The 22782-nt window shown below is 33.0% G+C and overlaps 1 protein-coding gene across 3 annotated transcripts in view; it reads right to left on the reverse strand.

The window, feature by feature from the left end:
- Positions 1-22782, reverse strand: part of ADK (adenosine kinase) — a 618595-nt gene that overhangs the window by 379102 nt on the left and 216711 nt on the right. For all 3 annotated transcript variants that reach the window (XM_031949472.1, XM_031949471.1, XM_031949473.1), the window contains exon 4: positions 10142-10220. In XM_031949472.1, the coding sequence (XP_031805332.1) occupies positions 10142-10220 (79 nt within the window). The remainder of the gene's footprint in view (positions 1-10141; positions 10221-22782) is intronic.

The raw sequence follows: 22782 nt of genomic DNA on the forward strand, positions 1-22782 counted from the left end.
ATACTACCACTCCGTAAAGTTGGTCAATCACCTACCCTAGGACTTTATTCACAATTTCTAAAATTCTGAAGATAAAAATATCCTGAACTTAAATCCCCCCTTATTAGAAGGTAAGCTCCTTGACCATAGGGACTAACTTAGTTCTTATATTTGTATCCCTAGCATTTAGCACAGAATCTAACAAACAGTATGTGTCAATATGTAGTATTGACAACACAAAATGCAATAAATGCATTTTCATTCATTCTTATATTTTTTCATTGAAAATATATAAATTCTAGCTCACATCTCATGTTTTTGTACATAAAATTGCAATGTACTCCTTCCCTTCTCATTTCTATGCACTATCAATAACTATGTATTTATTAATCATTGTCTATGTACCAGTAACTATGACAAGTAAAAGGAAGACCAAGACAAAACTTTATCAGTCCAAGATGGCACATTTTAACAGAATAGATAAAATGTGCAAACACTCCCCAAACATATATATGTGCATATTTATATTTATGTAGACAAATATCTCTCTATCTGTGAAACCCTTGCAGTAGATGATTTTTGCAGGAGGGCACTAGTTATGGGATGGATGAGTCCCCATACAGAAGCTAGCTTTGTTGCTGTTTAGTCATTTTCCTGGTGGATGCTGGAATGGTTGGTCACGTCCTTCTCCATCTTATTTTATACACAAGATCCTAAATTTGGTCCTAAAGATAAGAGAAGTTTGGGGACCTTAGAGAGAAAGTTAACTGACACATAAACCTGTGTTTTTAGAAAACTATATTGGCAACTATGTGAAACAGACTGGAGACAGAAAAGATTTTAGGTAGCAGACAAATGATGAGACTACTTCACAGTCCATGTAAGATGTGAGAGAGCCTGAACTAGGGTGGAGGGCTTGGTAAAAAGGGGAGAAGGAGAGAGGTGATCGGAAGGAGGACTTGGTAAGATTTCACAAGTGACTGGATACAGGGACTAAGTGCGAATGAAGAGTTAAGAATGAAAGCAAGGATGGGAATTTTACTGACCAGAAGGGATAGGAGTGCCCTGTAGTTAAAGGGGAGAACCAGGAGATCATTGTACAGGAGAACAACAAAATTGGGTAATGATCAACTGATCAATTGCCAGGGACTTGACTCTTTTCAACAATGAAGTGATTTAGGCCAATTCCTATGGACAGAGAGCCAGGTTTGACATATGTTGGATTCCTTGTTGTCTAAGGCAGGGAATGGGGGGAAGAGAAGGAGAAAAATTTTGGAACGCAAGGTTTTGCAAGGGTGAATGCTGAAAAGTATCTTTGTGCATATTTTAAAAATTAAAGGCTGTCACTTGAAAAAAAGTTAAAAATGTAAAATCCTACATTTTGTTTCAGAAAATCAATGCAACAAGTACAAGAAATGATTTATGATGATATGCACTGATATTTTAATTTTTACCTCCTCCATCCAGTATTTAAGCATAAAAAAGAAAAAATACCTAAAGCATTTCAGTGTTTACACTTACATTCTCAAATTATGTAAACTTCAGGGAGAAACCAGAAATGGAGGAGCCTATTTTAGTCTTTATTTTCTGAAACTGGTGTTGCTTAAACCTACTCATTAATTTTGAAATTGGTACTAACAGGCACCTTACAAATATTACACTCTGTTTAATGACAGGAAGATAGAATGTAAACTATGTGCTTCATCTCCATCTGCCACATACTGCTCCGATATTTATAAATATAGTTGTGCTGTTGACATTTCTACAACTCCTCCAGGTGTGAGCCATTAGAATAGATAATTCTCTTTGATCAGCCTAGTGTTACTTCTTTGTAGATCTAAGGAGATCAGACCTACTCCTAGATTCCCAGAATAACACCTAGAAAAAAAAGGCTTTTTAACCCCTAACTAGTTTTTCCAAGTAAAATAAATCAATCTTAAGAGATAACCAGTGTTGTTTTTCAAATAAAGAATTTCAATATACTAAGTAAAAAGTGTTGGAGTAATTTTTAAAAGGAATTTATAATGAGGTCTTAGAATTTTAAAAAATTTACTTGTTTAGAAACACTTAAGTTAGATGTTATAAATTATTCATGTTCTATCATATTCACAGTTCTCTTCACTTTGATTCGAGTTTCCTGTTGTCTTAAAGTAATCTTTTTCTCAGCTTTTCTGCAGCAAATTCTTTTTCATGTTACAAAAAAAAAAAAAGAAGAAGAAGAAGAAGAAAAGAAAAAAGAAAAACCTTAGTTCTCAAAACTTGAAACTTGTATTACCTTACGACTTATTCAGGGGAAATTAAGGAGGAAAAAAAGCTTTCTTAGATGTGTGAAAACCTGCATGATTACTGTATAATAGCTTCAAACAATATATGCACAATTTAATAAAGAGGTAACTAATGAGGAAATTCATCAGGAAAGTTTAAAAAAAATTGCCTTATTTAATGATTTAGTATGTCAAATGGAGGAGCATGTTATAGGATACGGAAGTTTTAAAACAAAACAAAACAAAACTATAAATCTAAGTCAGGCCATGTCCAAAGCAGATTTGAACATTCAAGACAAAAGTAAAGTCCTAGGTTATCCGAACTTGTATGAATGATGAATAAAATCAATTTGTTATGACTCCATAGTTGGTGAATTAAGTCTTTAATAGGGAAAAAAAGCCATCTTTGTCATATAGGAAAAAATGGAGAAAGAATATCTAAAAATTTTACCTTCTCCATGAAATTATCTGCACTATGGTTTTAAAAGAACTATAATTACACCCCTAATATATTTTCCTCAAGTCAGCATAATAAATGTTCTCTACTTAAAAGAAATTATTTCAGACTTAGCAAAATGTGTTTATTCTATTATATAAAACAGGTTCAGAGATATTGGAGCAGGAAATGAGAAATAGGCTATTCTAGCAATAAATCAATCAATTAGCACTTATTAGGCACTTAGTAGAAGGCACTCACTATGCTAATCCTGGAGTTAAAAGAAAAAGCAAAAACAGTCTGTTCTTCATGGAGTTCACATTTTAAATTCTGCAGTTTATGTAAGGGAGATAAAACAGGCATAGACTGGCATATATATAAGAGACTCCCAGAAAAAAATGGAAAGAAACTCCTTTATAACTAAATACAGTAGCATGGGGTGGAGGAGACCAGGAAAATTATCCTGAAAAAGATGGGAAATCTGTGGTTTCTGCTAAGGGGTGGTTCACAAGAACATTTCTAACCTGGGGAAGGTCAATTCAAAGGGATATGGATGGACTATTTTATGTGAGAAACAGCAAACAGATGGCTGAAGCATGAATCACAGTGCATATATTATTGCTAATTATTGAATTAAAGGAGTGTTGTTGTCATTTCTTCAATTGTATCCAATGCTTTGTGTGCCCATTAAGGATTTTCTTCGCAAATACTAGAAAGGCTTGCATTTCTTTCCTCAGCTCATTATACAAAAGAGGAAACTGAGAAAAACAGAGATAAGTGACTTGTCCAGGGTTACACAGCTAGTGTCTGAAGCCACATTTAAACTCAGGTCTTTCTAACTCCCAGGTCAGCACTCTATCCACTGAGTGACCCAGCAGTTCTCAAGGGGAAAAAAATGATTATGAAGAAATTTACAATGGAAATGTTTAACATTTTTTGATTAAGAAAAGTTCAGAAGTTCATTTGAATTTTTTCCATAGTCATCCACAATTTACACAGGTAATTTCAGAATAGTTAGGCATTTTGCAAGTATCCAAAACATTACAAAACCTAAATTACTAAGAAATGTAAAAGCAAGAACACTTAGGTAATATTTTTAAAATTACATTGACTTCTCCTGACCATCCAGTTATCAAGAGGTTAGACTTATGACAGGTATTAACTATTTGGAAATCAGCCTTAAATCAGGAAAAGAGATTTAAAAATTGTTTTGCTCAAAGCCACTTGAGAAGCAACAGGAAGTCACCTAAATACTACTGAACACACACACACAAAAAAAAAAATTCGTAAAGTTGGTGATTTTTGTAAGCCTGGTTCTCTCTTTTCTACAAGTAGATTCTTTTAAGCTACAATTAGAGAATCAATTTTGTCTAGTGGATGCAAAATAGACTTCAGAGAAAGGAGGTTCTGGATTCAAGGACGGTCTCTAATGCATTGGCTCTAATACTAAACAAGTCATTTTCATTCTCTAGTGCCCACGCGTCTAAGATTAAAAACTGAATAACACTTGCGGCTTTGAACTAGAACAGGGAGTTTGCTCAACAGTAATTCCTCTCACCAAAGAGCATGGGTATGAACCAAAAAGTAAATACAAAAAATAATTTATATCTCAAGAACATAACAGAAGCAACAATTTTCTTCTAAAAGGATATATAGATACAGATAGATAGATATAGATTTCTATATAGATAGAAATATAATATAGGTATAGATAGATAGTTAGGTAGATAGATATATAAACCAAAAGACAGAGAAATCATGGCTGATTATGCAGCAAATACAAGATGAACAACCAAAGAGAAAAATGAATTCAACTCAGGTTATGAATGAAGAACCTTAGATTAACAGCTATGGGACCTGAGGTAAGCCACTGACTCTTGGAATCTCAGTTTAATCAAATTTTAATTGGGAATAATAAAGCACCTCGCCTGTCAACTTCAAACGATAAGATTCAACTAATAAAGATCTGAAAAGAGGAAATAAATATAAATATAAGGTATAACCATTAATAATGTATTATTGTTTAAGAACTACAGGAATTCTGTAATTACCTGTGAGAATTCTCATATGGTGGTATATGATAATAATTTATATTAATGATGATAATGCTGAATCAACAAAAAAGGATACATTCAGTATAACATATTCAATTTATCACAGGACTGAACCAAATAATATACTATTAACAGTATGCAAATCATTTATCTGCCAGATAAATTATGACAAAATTATAGTTATGTTGGTTCAGACTCAATTCAATTCAAGAAGTATAAGTTAAATCTTTATCAAGGTACTTGGGATAGGAAAAGAAAATCTCAGGCTTCAAGTACCAGAAATTCTACTTGGAAGAGCTCGTTACAAGTAGATACAAAGTATATATAAAGTACTTATTGTACTTTGATACTCAAAGTCTTTAAAGTAATTTCAAAAAAGCTTCAATGATTGTACCATCACAGAAATTCTTAGTGGTTCTAAATATATAATCATAGAGTCCTGGTTATTTAAGAAATAAAAATTAATTGAACACACTTGAATTTTCTAATACTAATTACTGGTCAGTCTTGACCCTAGACAGAAACTTTGCTATAAGATTTCTACATAAGATTTATAAGAAATTATAAATTATCTAATTATTTAACATAATAATCTACTTTTTAAGAGATTTTTTGCATTAGAAAAATTTGTTTGCATTGTAGCTGAACCACTTAGAGGGTCTTGAAGAACGAAGAACAACAAAATCAGTATATTTGTTCGGAAGGTTTGAATCTCCTACCCACTGCTTGTATTTTTTTTTTTTTTAAGAACATTATATTGGTTGCTTCTTATAAAATAATCAGACTCAATGACCTAAAAATATTCACTTTTATAAATGAATTTGTCTGAATTATGAAGCTATGACATACTTATTTCAGTAAAGATATCCAAATGTGTCTGTACATAAAGACACAAACACACATGTGTGTATGTTTATAATTCCTTTGCCTCAGAGCAATGTTGGTGGGCATTTTCTTTGATAAAGGCTCTGAGACTTTTAAATCTAGCAACACAGGAAGGCACAACGCCTCTGACCTGTCAAACTGAGTTAGTACCCCCTAAGTGCCTCTGTTGGTTACTGCCTAGAGGAAATGACAAAAGAGCTAATAAAGAATTTAAAGACCTTTATACTGTTTTAAAAGAAATGGAGAAAGAAAGCAATGGACCTCTGGGCAAATAAATAGGTAACAAATTTCACTAGAAAATAATATGAAAGTGACAACTACTCAAAGTTTGTAAAAATCTACAAAATCATTTTTAATGATTCTTGTCAAAATATGAACTGCAAATAATAGCTTTGTCATTGAAACCAGCAAGGGCTGAAGTGTAGCCGAAGTACAGTGTAAGCAAAATAGCACTTTCTTCTTATTTCATAATACAGGAAGAAAACGATTATATATTGATTTAACTCCCCAAATAAAACACCAAACTATAAATAACACCAATCAATTTCATAAGTCACTCTTACAACTCCAAATGTCTGAATTCTATGAATGCATTAAAAGGAGAAACAACCTTGGAAAAATGTTGCGACCAGAAATTAGGACAAAGCAACAGAAAGGCCAAGAGCAAACAAGTTTTCAAAAGAAAAATCTCTACACATAAGCAAAAGCCTCAGAGACCTTATATTAGTTTAAAGGGTTACAAGATATTTAAACCATTTCAAATGTCTTTTGCCCATAACACCACCAAATCATAACTCACCAATAATAAATACTAAGAATGTTAGACTGAATAAACCTCATTTTTACATTCCAGTACTCCTTACCTTTCTAGGAGGCTGTTAAAATAAAAGAGCTACACACTTTTATGGTAAATGGAATTCATAGAAATTATATGTATAATGAATAATAAGACTGTATATATATATGTATATATATAATATATATACACATATATACACACATATAAATACACATTCAATAATATGTCAGAGAGTATACTTTGCTATAAAAATAAAACTTCTCTGAACAACTGTGTTTTTAAAAAAAACCTTCATTTTATTTCATAAAAGAAACAAAATTGATAATAGCTTATTACAAAATTTTCTCTCTGCATATTTGGTAGAATTCTTGCTAATACCTTAATATTTCATTTAAATATTGAAGAAAATTTCAACATTTTGAAAAGGAAATGATGAAAAAACTTATCCCTTAGTAGAATGCTTCTTTCCTTCTCCTCTTACTTTCCACCCATTTTAAACTACTATGGTTTACCAACTATTGTTACCAATAGAGGATTCTCTGAACTGATTGCATGGTGTATATGGCTGAGAAAGAGTTAATGAAAGGAGGCCCACAAGTTGTTTTCCTACTGCCCTCTCTCCTCAAGGATCTGTTTCCTGTCTCCACCTCCTCCCCTCTCACACCCTGACCAGAATACTATTGTCCCAAAATGTACCCATGCCTCAGAAGGAATATGCAAACTGAGATGTAGGCTAGGGCTTCAGCATTCACCAAAGCCACAAAGGTGTAAGACCCAAACCTAAGTAAGAAGGGGGACAAGAGCCAAAATCTAAAAAAATCAGCACTTAAAAATCCTATCCTTCTTCATTTTTTGCTATCTTTCAGAAACAACTCTTTTTCAAATCACATTTTAGGAAATTAATTAAAAGCTGAAAATAAAAAATATATTAATAAATCTAGATATTAATTTGGGTAGGATTTTAGCTGAGAAATTAGTCTATTCAAGAATATAAATATTTATTAAGAAACAAAACCACCAGAAACTGTAAAGAACTATAAATTATAGTTATCAACTGAGTCTTTTTCTGGGAAAGTATTTGATGTACCAGAACTTTTCTTCAAAACTACTCAAAACATAATTCACATTTTCTATTTATATACAAATGGATTACTTGGGATAGTCCAGTGACAAGACGAAAACATAAAACTTTGCAGCATAGGGATGGAATGTGAACAGATTTGCCAAAACCTGAAGTTAACAGCTTCCCAAAGGATTTCTGGAGATTTTTATATGGAACACTTTATAACAAACAAACTTTGTTTAAAAAACACTATTAAACATGTCTTAAAACTTGAGTTCATTAAACCAATAGCAGGATGGCATAAAAATGAATAAAAATTATTAAACATATAATTACAATAAAAAACATTCTTCAAAGCATGGTATCTATATTGAATTTATTCTGAAAAAACTTGTATTTAAATTTCGATATATTCCTTGACATTATGAGCTGCTTTTAGAAATAGACTGAAAAAGGTTAAGTTTATCTCTAAAATGAGTTTTTGTTTATTTGAAAATTTTAAAAATGGCATTTATCACAGCTATGAATGTATATTTTTTAAATTTCATGCTAAACATATTATAAAAAGATAATATTCAATTTAAATATAAAAGAATGATCTTAAGCACTCTGGATTTTGCCATTACAACAGATTATAATGTCTAAGATAACTTCAAAATCATACTGGTAAAAAAAAAATATATATATATGGTCCTAGCTTTTTCCATTTGGCCTTTGAGATGCAAAATATAGAGTAAAGACTGCTTATTATCATCCCTTGTTCAGATATGGTTTACTTATTCATCAAAACTTTCAAGATTAGAAAGATTTCTGCCTACTGCTTTCATTACCCAAGCCATTTTATTTGAAGGAGAATGGCATAATTAATAATTTTCAATTCTTTCTAAACTGTCATTGTTTAGGAATTAGACTTTCAACTGATATTTTTAATCTCTGATAATTCTAAGTATCTGACATATGAAGAATACAATACAGGGTATATTAAATGAAGCACAGTGAGCCTTACTAGGGAATCAAAGTCCTAACTAGACTTTTCTTGGCTGAACGACAACTAAAATAGTAACTAATTTTTCTAATCAGTTATCCTCCATGCTGGAAATGTTCTCCATTCCCTACTCCAAACATCAACCTCACTGTCTATCCTTCAAATACCAATTAAAATTCCATCCTCCACAGGAAGCCTTCTTCTACTAATCATTTCCTTTTTATTTTGTATATATGCACTTTTCCACTTTATCTCAGATGTATTCTCACCCCAGTAACTAGGATCTTCCACTCTGGAATATCACACCATCCTGCCCTTATCCTTTCCCTTGAGGAAATAGCAACCAGGGCTTCCCTTATACAGATGGCTCCAGAGCAGCCAAGCTTCACTCCACTCTCAGCAGCGCTACTGGATCTATGGAATTTGCCATTCTGCCTGTCCTGAGACCCTTCTATTTCCTCTCTCCCCAATCCTTTTTCTACATGTTGTCTTTCCCTTTTATGAGAGCAAAGACTGTCTTCTTTTTTATTATATTTGTGGCCTAGCACTTGGCCTGTGGGTAGCACTTAATAAATGTTTGTCAGTAGGCTTACTGGAGGACACACTTTAGGAAGTACAGTAGGAGAGGGACTACAATTAGAATCAGTTCATATGATCATAGTACTGTAAATGGAAAAGACCTTAAAAAGCAGTTAATAAAATCCCTCGTGATACATATGAACTAAAAAATGGGAGATATTTAGTATAGCTACTTTTAAGTAACAGAAGGGTTACATGAAGGAAACAAAAGGATAAACTCATTCTACTTGGCTCGGCAGGATGCAGAAATAGAAACAAATAGAAATTTGTAGAAGGACAGATTTAAGATTGATGCAAGGGGTGACGATAGTTGGCCCACAGAGCACAAAGTGTGGAGTGAGGAAAACCCACATTCAAACAGAGCCTCATACAATTAATATCTCTATCTGTCAGTTTCCTCATATTTAAAAGATGACAGTATCTAGCTCACAGAATTGTTATAAGAACCAAATGAGATAATCAAAAAGCTTTTTAGCAAAATTTCTGTCACATAGTAAACATATAGTGTTTACATATATATATATATATATATGTAAACACTATATATACTATATATATATATATACACACACACACTATATATTATTATTACAAAGAAATGATGCATAATAAGTTATGTCTATCTGAAAATAGAATGGATTGCCTTGGGAGGGGATAATAATTTCCATTTTAGATGAGTTATTTGAGCAAATACTGAATAATCAATGATCAAACATTTTTCAAAATAAAATGTTGTCCCTTTTCAAGTCGAAAAATCTATATGGGTCCCTAAAATAGACCTCTAAATAGGTCTGTCTATCTTTCAAGATAAAAGATGAGATGGACAAAGTTATCAACTCTTCTCTTAACAAGGAACATGTCATAATGTTACTTTATTTTGAGAAACAAAAATTGAAGTGTACATCATTGAGAAAAAATTTGTTATGAAGAAGACATTAAGATTTTTTTTTTGTTAAACTAAAAATCCCAATTTAAGATTAATAAAAGAACCTACTTTGTATTAAGGAGATTTATTCCACTGAAAAATGTGATGCAAAAGAGTTAATATTATTATTTTCATTTAGATTTCTTTATAATTACTTAAATGGTTAACTAACCTGAGCAACTTTAATAGAATTCTGTGTAGAACCACCAGCATGATATTCCACTTTGAACTTTTTTACAAGTTCTTCAAACCTGTTTAAAAAAAAAAACACACAGAGTAAGAACTCAGGTTAGATTCCTTAAATTGTCAAGCAGAAATCTGGATGAGAAATGAACACGTCACAGTATAAGCTGTTTTAATACTATTAGGCAGGATATTATCAGTTAATATATTCAAAAAGTTTATCAGAACTGATAAACAAAAAACAGAATTGATTTGTTTTACAAAGGCTCATGATAATTCAAAATAGGAATTCAACACTCTAAGCAGATGCTGACTAACAGTGATAATCAAAATGTATTAAAAGTGTATAGTTTGAACATTAATGAACTGCTCGTGCAGGTTGCTTTCTGTACCCATCTGAAATTTGAGAATAAAGATTTGGTGAGGATGAAGTACTTATTCAAACCAAAATTAAACATTAAAGAATGGAATCAAAAATAATAATTTAATGCTCAAAAGTTGAAATTATTGCTGAGGAGTCTCCAAGACCCTTTCAGAAGATCTAGCAAGGACAAATAAATTTATAATAAATGAAGACATTTAAACTTTTAATACGTTTAAGTTTTCATGATTAAAACCAACTCAAACTAATTCCCTTTGAAGGAGGGAAGTCCACAAAATTTTTGAGAATATAAAGGGGATCTGAGACTAAAGTTTGAAAACTACTGCTCTTAGAAAGAAAAAAAGGATAAGGATAGAAAAAGAATTGCTGAATTTAGCAATGAAGAAGTCGTTTATGACTAATTTCAGTAGTGACTTACGTTGCCAGACTACAAGAAGTGAAAAGCTGGTTAAGAAATAGAGCCAGTAAATACATATTGCCTTTTCCAGGTTTGGGCAGAGATAAGGAAGACAAAAAGCAGAGGTGAGAAAATCAAGAGGCTTGTGTATTTTTTTAGTTATTGATATTTAAAGGATATTAAAAACCTTAGTATCTTTGTAGGTTAAGTGAGGAAGTTCAAGAACACAGGAAGAAAACAGAAGCATAGCAGAGAGGATCTTGGAGGGAGCAATGCCATCAGGAAAGGAGAAGGAAGAAAAGAGAACTCTGATAAAAGTGAAGCAGTTCCCTTTCAAAAAACTACCCACCCAAAACAACAACAATCACCACTTACCAAAAGGCCAGGAATAGATAGTGTCAAAGAAAGGAAGCTGTGTGAGTGGGAGGGAAAGTTACCGATTTAAGGTAAAAGTTTTGAACTGAAAGTTGCTAAGACAGAGAAATCTACAGTAAATATAGAACAGACTTTTGCTCTCTCAGGATGTGGGATCCTTTTCTTTTTAAATTATTTTTTATTATATGCATGGGTAATATTTCAAAATTGACCCTTGTAAAAACTTCTGTTTCAACTTTTCCACTCCTTCCCTCCACTCCCTCCCCTAGATGGCAGGTAGTCCTATACATATTAAATATGTTAAAGTATATGTTAAATACATATATGTATACAGGTATATATCTATACAGTTATCTTGTTGTACAAGAAAGATAGGATTTAGAAAGAGAGTAAAAATAACCGAGAAGAAAAAACAAAAATGCAAGCAAAATATAACAGAAAGAGCGGAAATGTTAGGTTATAATCCATACTCATTTCCCAGTGTTCTTTCGCTGGGTGTAGCTGGTTCTATTCATTACAGATCAAGTGGAATTAATCTGGATCCTCTCATTGTTGAAGAGAGCCACATCTATCAGAACTGATTATCTTACAGTAGTGTTATAGAAACGTATAATGATCTTCTGGTTCTGCTCATTTCACTCAGCATCACTCCATATAAGTCTCCCCAGGCCTTTCTGTATTTATCCTTCTGGTCATTTCTTACAGAACAATAATATTCCATAACATTCATACACCATAATTTATTTAGCCATTCCCCAACTGATGGGCATCTATTCAGATTCCAGTTTCTTGCCACTACAAAAAGAGCTGCCACAAACATTTTGGCACATACAGGTGCCTGTCCCTACTTTATGATCTCTTTGAGATATAAGCTCAGTAGAAACACTGCAGGATCAAAGGGTATGCACAGTTTGATAACTTTTTGAGCATATTTCCAAATTGCTCTCCAGAATGGCTGGATTGGTTCACAATTCCACCAACAATGTATTAGTGTCCCAGTTTTCCCACATCCCCTCCAACACTTGTCATTATCTTTTCTTGTCATTTTAGCCAATCTGACAGGTGTGTAGTGGTATCTCAGAGTTGTCTTAATTTGCGTTTCTCTGATTAATAATGATTTGGAACTCCCTTTTATATGACTAGAAATAGTTTCAATGTCTTTATCTGAAAATTGTCTGTTCATATCCTTTGACCAGTTAGGATGTAGGATCCTTGACCTACAAGAGCTATAATTTAATATAATGACTACAGTATTTTAGGCAGCCATACAAAGCTGACCTCAGAGTCAGAAAGGCCTAGATTCAAGTTCTATGTCTAACTGTAGGAGTCTGGACAGCTCACTTGTGGCCCTTCCATTCCCAGAATGAATACTTGTTTTTATAATTCTTTTGATTTTGGTTCTTGATATCTTATGCTCATTAGTTTCCAACTGCCTAATCCTAATTTTAATTAATCATTTTCTTCAGTTATTTTTTTCAGCTTTTCCATTTGGAAATCCTATTTTTTTTTTTAAAGTTATTTTCTTTTTCAGTCAATTTTTGTTCTTCCTTTAATAAGTGGTTGACTTTTTTAAATCATAATTCTCCTGCACAGCTTAATTCCCTCACCCCCTGCCTAATTTTTCCTCTACCTCTTACTAGATGTTTAAAATCCTTTTTGAGCTCTTTTAAGAGAAGCTTTTGAGCTTGAGAGCAGTTCATATTTCCTCTTGAGGCTTTACACATGGTATTTTGGCACTGCTGTCCTCCTTGCAGGTTTGTGTTCAGATCTAAGCCTGTCGCCATAGCAGCTTTCTAAGTACAAGGCTCTTTTTGCTCATTTTTAAGTGGAGCTCTGCTCCCAGGGCACAGAGAACACCAACCCAAGTTTCTTTTGCTAGGCAACGAGGACCTGGCCACTGGGTTTTCCGCTGAGGCTAGAGTTGTTGGTGCATGCCGATTGTGCTGGGGTAGCCAGGTCCACTTGGGCCTGTTCTGCAGGGGTTCTGAGGCTGGCACTCTGCCATCTGCATTGGAGGCCTCACAGCTGACCTGTACCACTAGCCTGCTGAGTCAGGGGCCTTGTTGATCTATGCTGTGGCTAAGAGTCTCCCCCCAGATTCCCCACACCCCCATGATACCTCACACTTGTTTTATTATCTTAAACTGGAAACTTGTTTCATTCTGTCTTTTTGTGCATTCTGTCACTTTAGGATCCATTTAAAGGCTACATTGAGCTTTATTTCCAAAGGAACAGGACAGCTCAGGCAACTTCTTCAGGTTTCTCCACCATTTTGGTCTCCTCATAATAAGTACTAATCATAATTAGGACAATGAGATGCCTTAACTAAAACAATCATAGAGACAAGAAATAAAATAAATCTATATTGTTATTTCACTATTTTTTTTTTAGGCAAATCCAACTTCATTACCCCACATGAGATTTTCTTGGCAGATACTGGAGTAGTTTGCATTTTCCTTCTCCAGGTTATTTTTCACATAAGGAAAATGAGTCAAATAGGAGTTAAATGACTTGCTTAGGTTCACAAAGCTAGTACTTATCAAAGGCAAATTTTGAAGTTAGAAAGAAGAGACTTCTTGATTCCATGCCTAGTAGTCCGTCTACTGGACCACCTAGCAACCCCCAAAATTTTATATATAGGCTACATAAAAAATTGGAGTAGGGAAAATATTTTAACTTTGAGGGCTTTACAAAAGATAAGACCCAACAGAATCTCACAAGTCTACAAAATGAATGGGACAAATTAGATTTTATATATAAAAGAGCATAAAAAAGAATTCCACAAATGGATATTCATGATATATAGAAATAATACATAATGATAGAAACAATTCATCTCCTATGTACTTCCATTATTTCTTATTTCACTCTGAGCAAGTAATGTAGTTTGAAAACTCAAGTACCACTGATTCTTCAAGTACTTGGAATCAAATTCTCTCACTGATAAGCCATTCACACAAATTGTCTGGAAAGCCCATAAACTCAGCTTTCAAATCTGTGGTTTGAATATATTTTCCCACAACTAATGTTACAAAATACACAAGAAAGTAAGTGATATAATAAAGATTCCTAAAACTAGAGACCTCCTTTCATCACTGAAGCCTGAGTTACATCTAAAATCTTTCTTCTCCTTTTTAAAAAGTGAAATTCTAACACTCATTAGAGACTTCAAATACATTTCCTATACACATAACACAGATGACAATATCTGGAACTGCCTAGATAACAAGATGCAGCTCACAAGGGTTTCTTATTGTCTAAAATGGTCAAAAACTATGAAAGTCCATCAAATTTTCCCTTGTTTCAAAATAATCATTATTGAGGTAATCTGACAATTCATTGAATCGATTTTTCTTTTTAAAGGAATGAAAAGAAAAACAGAGGACTGTTAACCAATTTTAAAAGTTGGACATCTTGATACAACGCATTCAAGGATATGCAAGAAATTACTAAATTTTCATGATGACATGGGCCATAATTGAGCTACTCAAATTATATTACTATTCTTTGCTCACAGTTTAAATATACTGAAAAAAAATTCTTCCTTTTGAAAAAAGGGGAAAGAGGGTTCTCTATGATTCCAAGGAATCTATCCACAAATCTCAATTCATTTTATTTCTGGGGACAATGTAAAAGTGCCTCTTCTTTCTGGGATACTTTCTAGGTATACTAGGATTAAATTTCTATTATTTTACAAGCAAAGTTTCCCAAATCATCAAAACCAGGTACACAAGTTAGAATGTCTAAATGGGAAAATGTGTGTACTGGATTTAGAAAACAGTCAATTTCTTGCTGATGCTACATTTTAGGAAATAGTGACAAAATCCATAAGACAGCTTAAGAAAAATTAAAGTAATGATACTGATCCTTCCCCCCCCCCCCCCCCCCCCCGAGGCAATTGTAGTTAAATGACATGCCTAGGCTCACATATCTAGGAAGTACTAAGTGTCTGAGGGCCACATTTGAACTCAGGTCCTTCTTACTACAGGACTGGTACCCTTCTATTTTTTAAATTACTTTACATATTTTTAAATTTAACAATAAACACTAACTAATTACCTGTTTCAAATTCTGCCTTATTTTCTGTTGGTCCATTCTAAGTCTCAATCATACTGGGGGCTAGGCAAAAGATAATCTAAGCTTTATTATTTTAAAGTTTAAAAATATGTAAAGTAATACATAACACTAAAAACTGACATCAATTGTTTAGGTCAAATTTACATAATATTCTTTAATTGAAAAATCTGTCCAATTCCTATTGTTTTTGTAGTATGTGAATGAAATTTCTTTAATTCTTTGTCATTTATATAATTATTTCTTAGATCAACTTTTAATATCCCAGTCAACTTAATATAAGCTTTCAAATTCAGAAAATGGCTCACTGTCCTTGGTCATGAAGACAATATCACGTTTTTTAAAAGTCATTTTCAAATAGTGAAATATGTTTTGATCCATTATTTTTCATGAATAATATTCAGGTAGAAGTTTCTAAAACCCTTATACTTCTATACGTTTCTATTATTGCAATTATTTGTAATGTTTCCCAGTAAATCACCAATATGGAATGTAGAGCAAAATTTTTCCCAATCCTCAATTCTGATATGGGATAGTGAAGAAGAATGAACACATGTTAAAAGTTGGTGGGCACATAGCTTAGTCAAATAGTAGTTGTATTGTAAAAATGGAAAATTCCTGGGTTCACTATGTCTAAAATTAGAAGGGATCAAGGTAATCTAGTCCACTTTTTTTTCATATATGAGGAAATTCAGTATAAAAGAAATAGGTTAAATTCACATACCAAAGTCATACCTAAAATACAAAGCTGAGATTAAAATAGAAACTTTAACTTAAATTCATTCAAACACTAATACATTTATGCAATTTGGACATCTGATTTAAAAATGAATAATTTTAAAACTAAGATACTCAAGAAATTTTTTATTATAACATTTTATAAAATATTTTTAGAGATACACTAATGAAAATCACACACTAACAAAATTAATAAGTAAATTTTTTCTTCAATGGAAATGTGAACTAATGCATATAGGTATTCCTCCCACCAAATTACAACCTATTCATACATCCTCCTCCTTCATAGTGATTTTCATCTACTTCCTTCTATTACTACTTCAAAAGATATGTTGGAAGTTTTTCTTCTATATTTTTATGTGGATAACAAAGGACTAATCAAAATATTTATCTGTTATTCTTCAAACTATATCTGATATTCCAGTTATTGTATATTGGCCATTTTATATTTCCTATAGCATATAATACATTATTTGTAATATGCTGCATATTACTTTATACCCATCATACATTTCACCATTGCTCTCCATGTTAGTCACAGACTATTTTGAATTTTCATGAATCACACAGTAATGTAGCAATAGAGATGGAGAAGGATATTGCAAAATGGAAGAGGTCAGTAAATTGCAAACTTTCCAGATTTCCCCCAGAAACAGAACATATTTGTGCCTTAGGGCTAACATAGACTGGTGAAAAATCAAGAAGATTTGGGGCAAAACAGGGGTCTCAAAATATTTCAAGATAGACTCCAGGCAGGGGATTAACCAGAGTGAAGTGAAAACAGAGCTAGCTCCACACAAATACCCAATGGGGGACCCCTGTGGCTAGCTTGGCTGGAACCTCAGCAGGAATCACAGGAATTTTCACCTCCTGGAATGTATGAGGAATTGGTTCCAGGCACACTGAGGGAGCTTCTGCTGATAAGAAACCCCAGGCCCAGTAGTGCTGCTGAGACATGGCCCTGGGTACACCAGGAGTACAGAAGCAGTGGGGCAGAGAGGCTGCTGCCTATGGGCACTTGAGGTTCAAGGTCAGAGGGCAAAACTAAAGTGAAGCCAGAAGCCAGAGGCACCTCCCCTTGTTCCCACAATTAAAGAGGTGCCTGCACTAATAATTCTCAAAAACAAAACAAAACAAACAAACAAACAAAAAAACCAGCAAAGAAGAAAGAACCAAACCATATAAACTTATTATGGGATCAGGGAAAACCGAGATTCATCTTCAGAGGAGGATACTGAAGAAAGAAAAGCTTCTTCTAATCCAAAGAGTAAGATTAAATGTAATGTTAAATGGTTCCCTGCCTAAAGAGAATTTATGAAATTCAAAAATCAAATGGGAGACATTGGGAGAAAACTTAAAAAAAAAAAAAAAAAAAAAGAATATCCAAGAAAAACAAAATTATGAAAAAAAAAAGTTAATCAACGAGAAAAGGAAATAAAGAATGTTAAAGATGAAAATAAATCTTTGAAAATTAGAATTGGGCAAGGGGATGAGACCAAGAAATAACAAAGCCGAATATAAAAAATGAAAAATAGAAAAGAAGGTGAAACAACTTATAAGAAAAACAACAGTTCTAAAAGAGAAAATGTAAGAATAATTAGATGATTTAAAAGCTGTAATCAAAAAAAAAAAAAAAGAAAAAAGAAACCTTGACACAATAATTCAAGAAATTTTGTCCTGGAATTATAGAACATGAGAAGAAATAGAAAAAGAAAAAATTCATTGATCATCACCTCAAAGAGATCCTTTGTAAGAAACACATATTACTGACAAATTTTGAAACCCCCAGATCAAAGAGAAAATTTTGCAACAGGAAAAAAACTAAAATATGCTGAAGCAATAATTAGAATGGTATAAGACCTATCAGCAGCTACAATAAAACTATGCAGGTTCCAAAATCATATATACCAAGAATCAAAAGAACTAAGCCCACAGCCAAAAATATCACATCCAGCAAAATTAACCATAATATTGAATTGGGAAGGGGAGGGGAGAGAAAGACGTTCAACGAACTTGCAGATTATCAGGACTTTCAACTAAAGCTGAACTCAATAGAAAACTTAACAAATAAGAGCCAATATCAAAGATCAATTTCAAGGAACTTAACATGGCCAGATTGTTTATGTTTTTTTTTTTAAATGGAAATGCATATCACTTGTTTAAGGCTGACATCAGTTCTAGAGAAAAATTAGGGTAGGATTAAGGAAAAAATAGTAATTATGTTATACAAATGAGGTGAAGGGGGAAAAAAAGACACAGATGCATTAAAGGAGAGTTCATAGTTCTGAAAACTTAGTCACAATGGGAAAGAGTTCTAAAAATCATGAAGGATATAGCACTCCAAAGTCTACAAAATAAGGGGGAGGGATGGATAGGGGAAAGCCAAGGATGGGGGAAGACAACAAGGAAGGAATATTTATATACACAAATGTAGATAATACACATACAGAGGCACCCCTCTCACCCCTGCCCGATATATATATATATATATACACACACACACACACCTACCGTCCTACATATATATGCATACTATATCTTTACATCTAGTATGGCTGACATAATGTACGTTACTTTATTGAATTTTTACATTCAACTTTGACTAAGTTCAATGATTACTATCTCTATTTTTTCCTAATAAATTCTATTACTGATCCCTGTTGTAGTGTGTGTGTGTGTGTGTGTGTGTGTGTGTATCTTTTCTTTACCTGCTAACTCTTTTACTTTAATTCTGCTCTTTAACTTGTCTTGAAATTTAAGAGACCTCCAAAGCTAGTCTGAGAACAGATGCAAAAAGCTAAACTAAATCCTGGAACAATGCTCCTCTAGGCCAAGAATCTGATCACAGAAAGTTACTATGATGAAATGGAAGATCAAAATACAAACTCAGAAGAAGATAACAAAGTCAAATCTACTCATTTAAAAAGCCTCAAAAAAAAAAAAAAAAAAAAAAAAAAAAGTCAACTGGCCTCAGGCCCAAAAAGAATTTCTAGAAGAATTCAAAAAGGCTATTAAAAAACAGATAAGAGATATAGAGAGAAAATTGAGAAAATAATGAAGCAATAATCAAGGAAAAAAGAAACAACAGTCCAGTAAAGGAGGCACCAAAAATACTGAAGAAAACAATACTTTAAAAAACAGAACAGGCCAAATGTTAAAAATGGCACAAAAATTCAATGTAGAGAATAATGCCTTTAAAAAAAAAATTGGCTATGTGGGAAAAGGATTTACAAAAATTCCTTAAAGATAACTCCTTAAAAATCAAAATTCACCTGATTGAATTTGGCTCTTTTCAACAATGGGGTGATTGAAGGCAATTCCAAAAGATTTATGATGGAAAGAGCCAACTGCATCCAGAGAATTATGGAGACTGAATGTAGATCAAAACATACTTTTTTTCATCCTTGCTGGTATTGTTTGCTTTTTGTTTCCTCTCATGTTTTATTTTTACTCTTTTGATCTAATTTTTCCTGTGTAGCAAGGAATGTGGAAATATGTTTGGATTTTGTGCTATCTAGGGGAGGGGAAAGGGAGAAAAATCTGGAACACAAGGGTTTGCAAAAGTAAATGTTGATATACTTTAACATATTTAACATGTATTGGTCTACTTGCCATCTGGGGGAGGGGGTGGGGGGAAGGAAGGGAAAAATTGGAACAAAAGGTTTTGCAATTGTCGATGCTGAAAAATTACCCATGCATATATCTTATAAATAAAAAGCTATAATAAAAAATAAATGAATGAATAAATAAATTTTTAAAAAAAGTAAATGCTGAAAACTGTTTTTGCATCTATTTGGAAGAATAAAATACTAGTTTAAAAAAATGCAAGCTCTGGGAGGGAAGAGCCTGTCTTTCTTTTTTGCATGTATTTTTATTCTCAATAAGTGCAAGATATAGTAAGTACTTCATACATGGTTGGTGACTGATGGACTGACTAGCTATACACTAAATATCAAGTCAAAGAAAAGATTTTATCAGGAAAATACCTATTTTTAAGATCATATTCTCATCCCTAGTGAAAGCAGAACAAAACTAACAAGATAGTTATCTTGTGAATGAAGAGAACACAATGAGATGTAATGTAATGGGAAAATCAACAACACTTGACAACTAAATGGATATATGGAGTAAAAGCTTGGGAGGAGTCAAAGGAGATTGTGAGTTTCCTAACCTAAAAAAATGATAAAAGAGATGGACTAAAGAGCAGTATTTGCTAAATAAGATGTCTATGATCTAAAGCAATCCCAACAGATTTTGAACAGAAAATCCCATCTATATCCAGAAAAAGAACTGTGGAGACGATGTAAATCAACACATACTATGTTTACATGATTCATAAAACAATACGTATTTAAAATAAATCTATGGAACATTTGGTTCTAAATAGCTAATAGAAGTTGGCAATATCTCATTTACTAGGTAAATCTCAAGAGAGAGATCAGGGTTAGCTAGAAATATCTGGGAACTATCTGTATAAAGATGATTATTAAACCCATGACAGCTAATGGAGGAAAAAAGAAGAGAGAAGGGGAGAGAATAAAAGCAAGGAAGGGAAAAGAGAGGAAGGAAAGAAAGAGTAATAGAGGGATTACAGAAAGTAAGACAATTGAATATGGACACTGATGGTATTACAAAAGAGACAGAGAAGGAGGAAACCCAAGAAAAAGCAGTGTCATTAAAATTTACAAAAGAAAGAAGAATCCAAGAGAAGAGAGTAGGAATGATCAACAAGGTCTAGTGCTGAAGAGAATACAAGGATGAGATCTCAGAAAAGGCCTCAGGATGTGGCAAAGAGGAAGGGAGGAGGATGGAAGCCAGACTGGAAGCAAGTTTTTTTTTGGGGGGGGGAGAATGGGGGACACGATGATGATGATGATGTATGTAAGAGTAGAGTGAGGGGAGTGAGTAAGACAGTTTGGGTTTTTTAATTAGCCATAATAGAATGACACCTACACTTAGTTGTTCTTAAGCATTTCAAATAAGTAAACAGCAGGCTGTCACCCCTAATGAGGTGTCACTTTAATCTGACAAGTTCTACAACTTTCTTTGTAGCCACTAGCACCTCTACCACATAATCCATTCAGTTCAATAAATTCATATGCTGATTTTAACTATTTTGGAAAAGGAAAGAATAGATATGAATGTTTATTTCTGTAGTGCATTTTAGTTAATGTATGAATACCTGCCATAGTATACTATCCCTGGGAAGGCAATTAAGAAAAAAAGAACAAAATTACTCCACCTGCTTTTCCCAGATATCCACACTATTAATTATCTACCTTGTTGATGTCAGACAATTTACCTCAATTGATGGCAAGTAGCTTAGCTTAAAAGGGAAGGAAAATATTAGTAAAAAATAAATTTCTTGACAGCTGCTTCAAATGAGAAGCAAAAAACAAAAACAAAAACAAACCAAAAAAACCTAGACAAAAATCTAGAGGAAATTATTCTCAAAAATTATTCACTTACACTTTTTAATCTATTGAAATACTTCTTTCAAAGCACAGGATCCTAAGGTGGCATACTGCTTAAGTTTGCACACGATATAAATATAAGCAACAAGACAACTCTTCTGACCAATCCAGCTGAATGTATTATCATCTATTCAATATCTTTTCCACAATAATAATAAATTTTATCAAAAGGAATGCAAAAATTCAGGGAAATGTATCACAATATTCTTTTTAATCCACTATTTTAGTAATACTATCAAAAGAGTGGGTTTATCATTGTATGACTTTGGCTTTTTATAATTATCATTTTCCTATATAAATATATGCATAACATTTCTTTTAATGATTTGTCTTAATATAACACTAATAACAATGTTAGCTAGTATTTACATAATGCTGTAAGATCTGCACAGGGCTTTGCAAATAATATCTCAATGAAACCTCACAAAAGTCCTAGAATATTGCTGTTGTTATGTTCATTTTATAAATGAGTAAATTGACAAAGATGGAAGACCTTTCCAAAGTCATATAATCAGTATTTAAGTAGGATTTGAACTTAAATACTTCTAACTTTAGAATAGCTAAGTAACACAAATAGAGAGAGTATCCAGCTCAGAGGCAGGAAGACCCAGGCAAATCTGGCAACCAATAATTACTAACTGTATGACCCTCAACCCATCACTTGAAGCTGTTTGCCTCAATCTCCTCATCTCTATAATGGAGCTAAAGAAGAAAATGGTAAACCACTGCAGTATCTTTGCCAAGAAAACCCCAAATTGGGTCACAGAGAGTCAGGCATGAGTGATAGGACAGAGCAACAACAACTTTCTGCCTTCAAGTTCATTGTTCTATTCCAGCAGCTCTTGAATGGGGATGCCTAAAACATACCCAAGAGTTGAAAGCAAGTCAAGCGTCTGCAAGATCAATTTGCTTTTCTCCCATTTTTTATTCTTTTTCACATATCACTTATAGTGGACAGTAATTGTGTCTTCTAAGTCTTTCAGTGCTGGACGATATAATTCATCTGGGAAGGTGACTGGAATAGACCAAGAGCAGCCAGTTAATCTCCTACTATCTTCTTCCTTATCTTTGATGTTAGGCCCTTCAGGTGTAAAGGTCATTCTTATTTGCAGAGAAACAGAAGTAAGAGGGAATTGAGCCAATCTGCTTCCTCTCTGCTACCAATTATCCTCATTCCATCCATCCCAATT

The sequence above is a fragment of the Sarcophilus harrisii genome, chromosome 2 (genome assembly GCF_902635505.1).
Source record: "Sarcophilus harrisii chromosome 2, mSarHar1.11, whole genome shotgun sequence".
NCBI classification, from domain to species: Eukaryota; Metazoa; Chordata; class Mammalia; order Dasyuromorphia; family Dasyuridae; genus Sarcophilus; species Sarcophilus harrisii.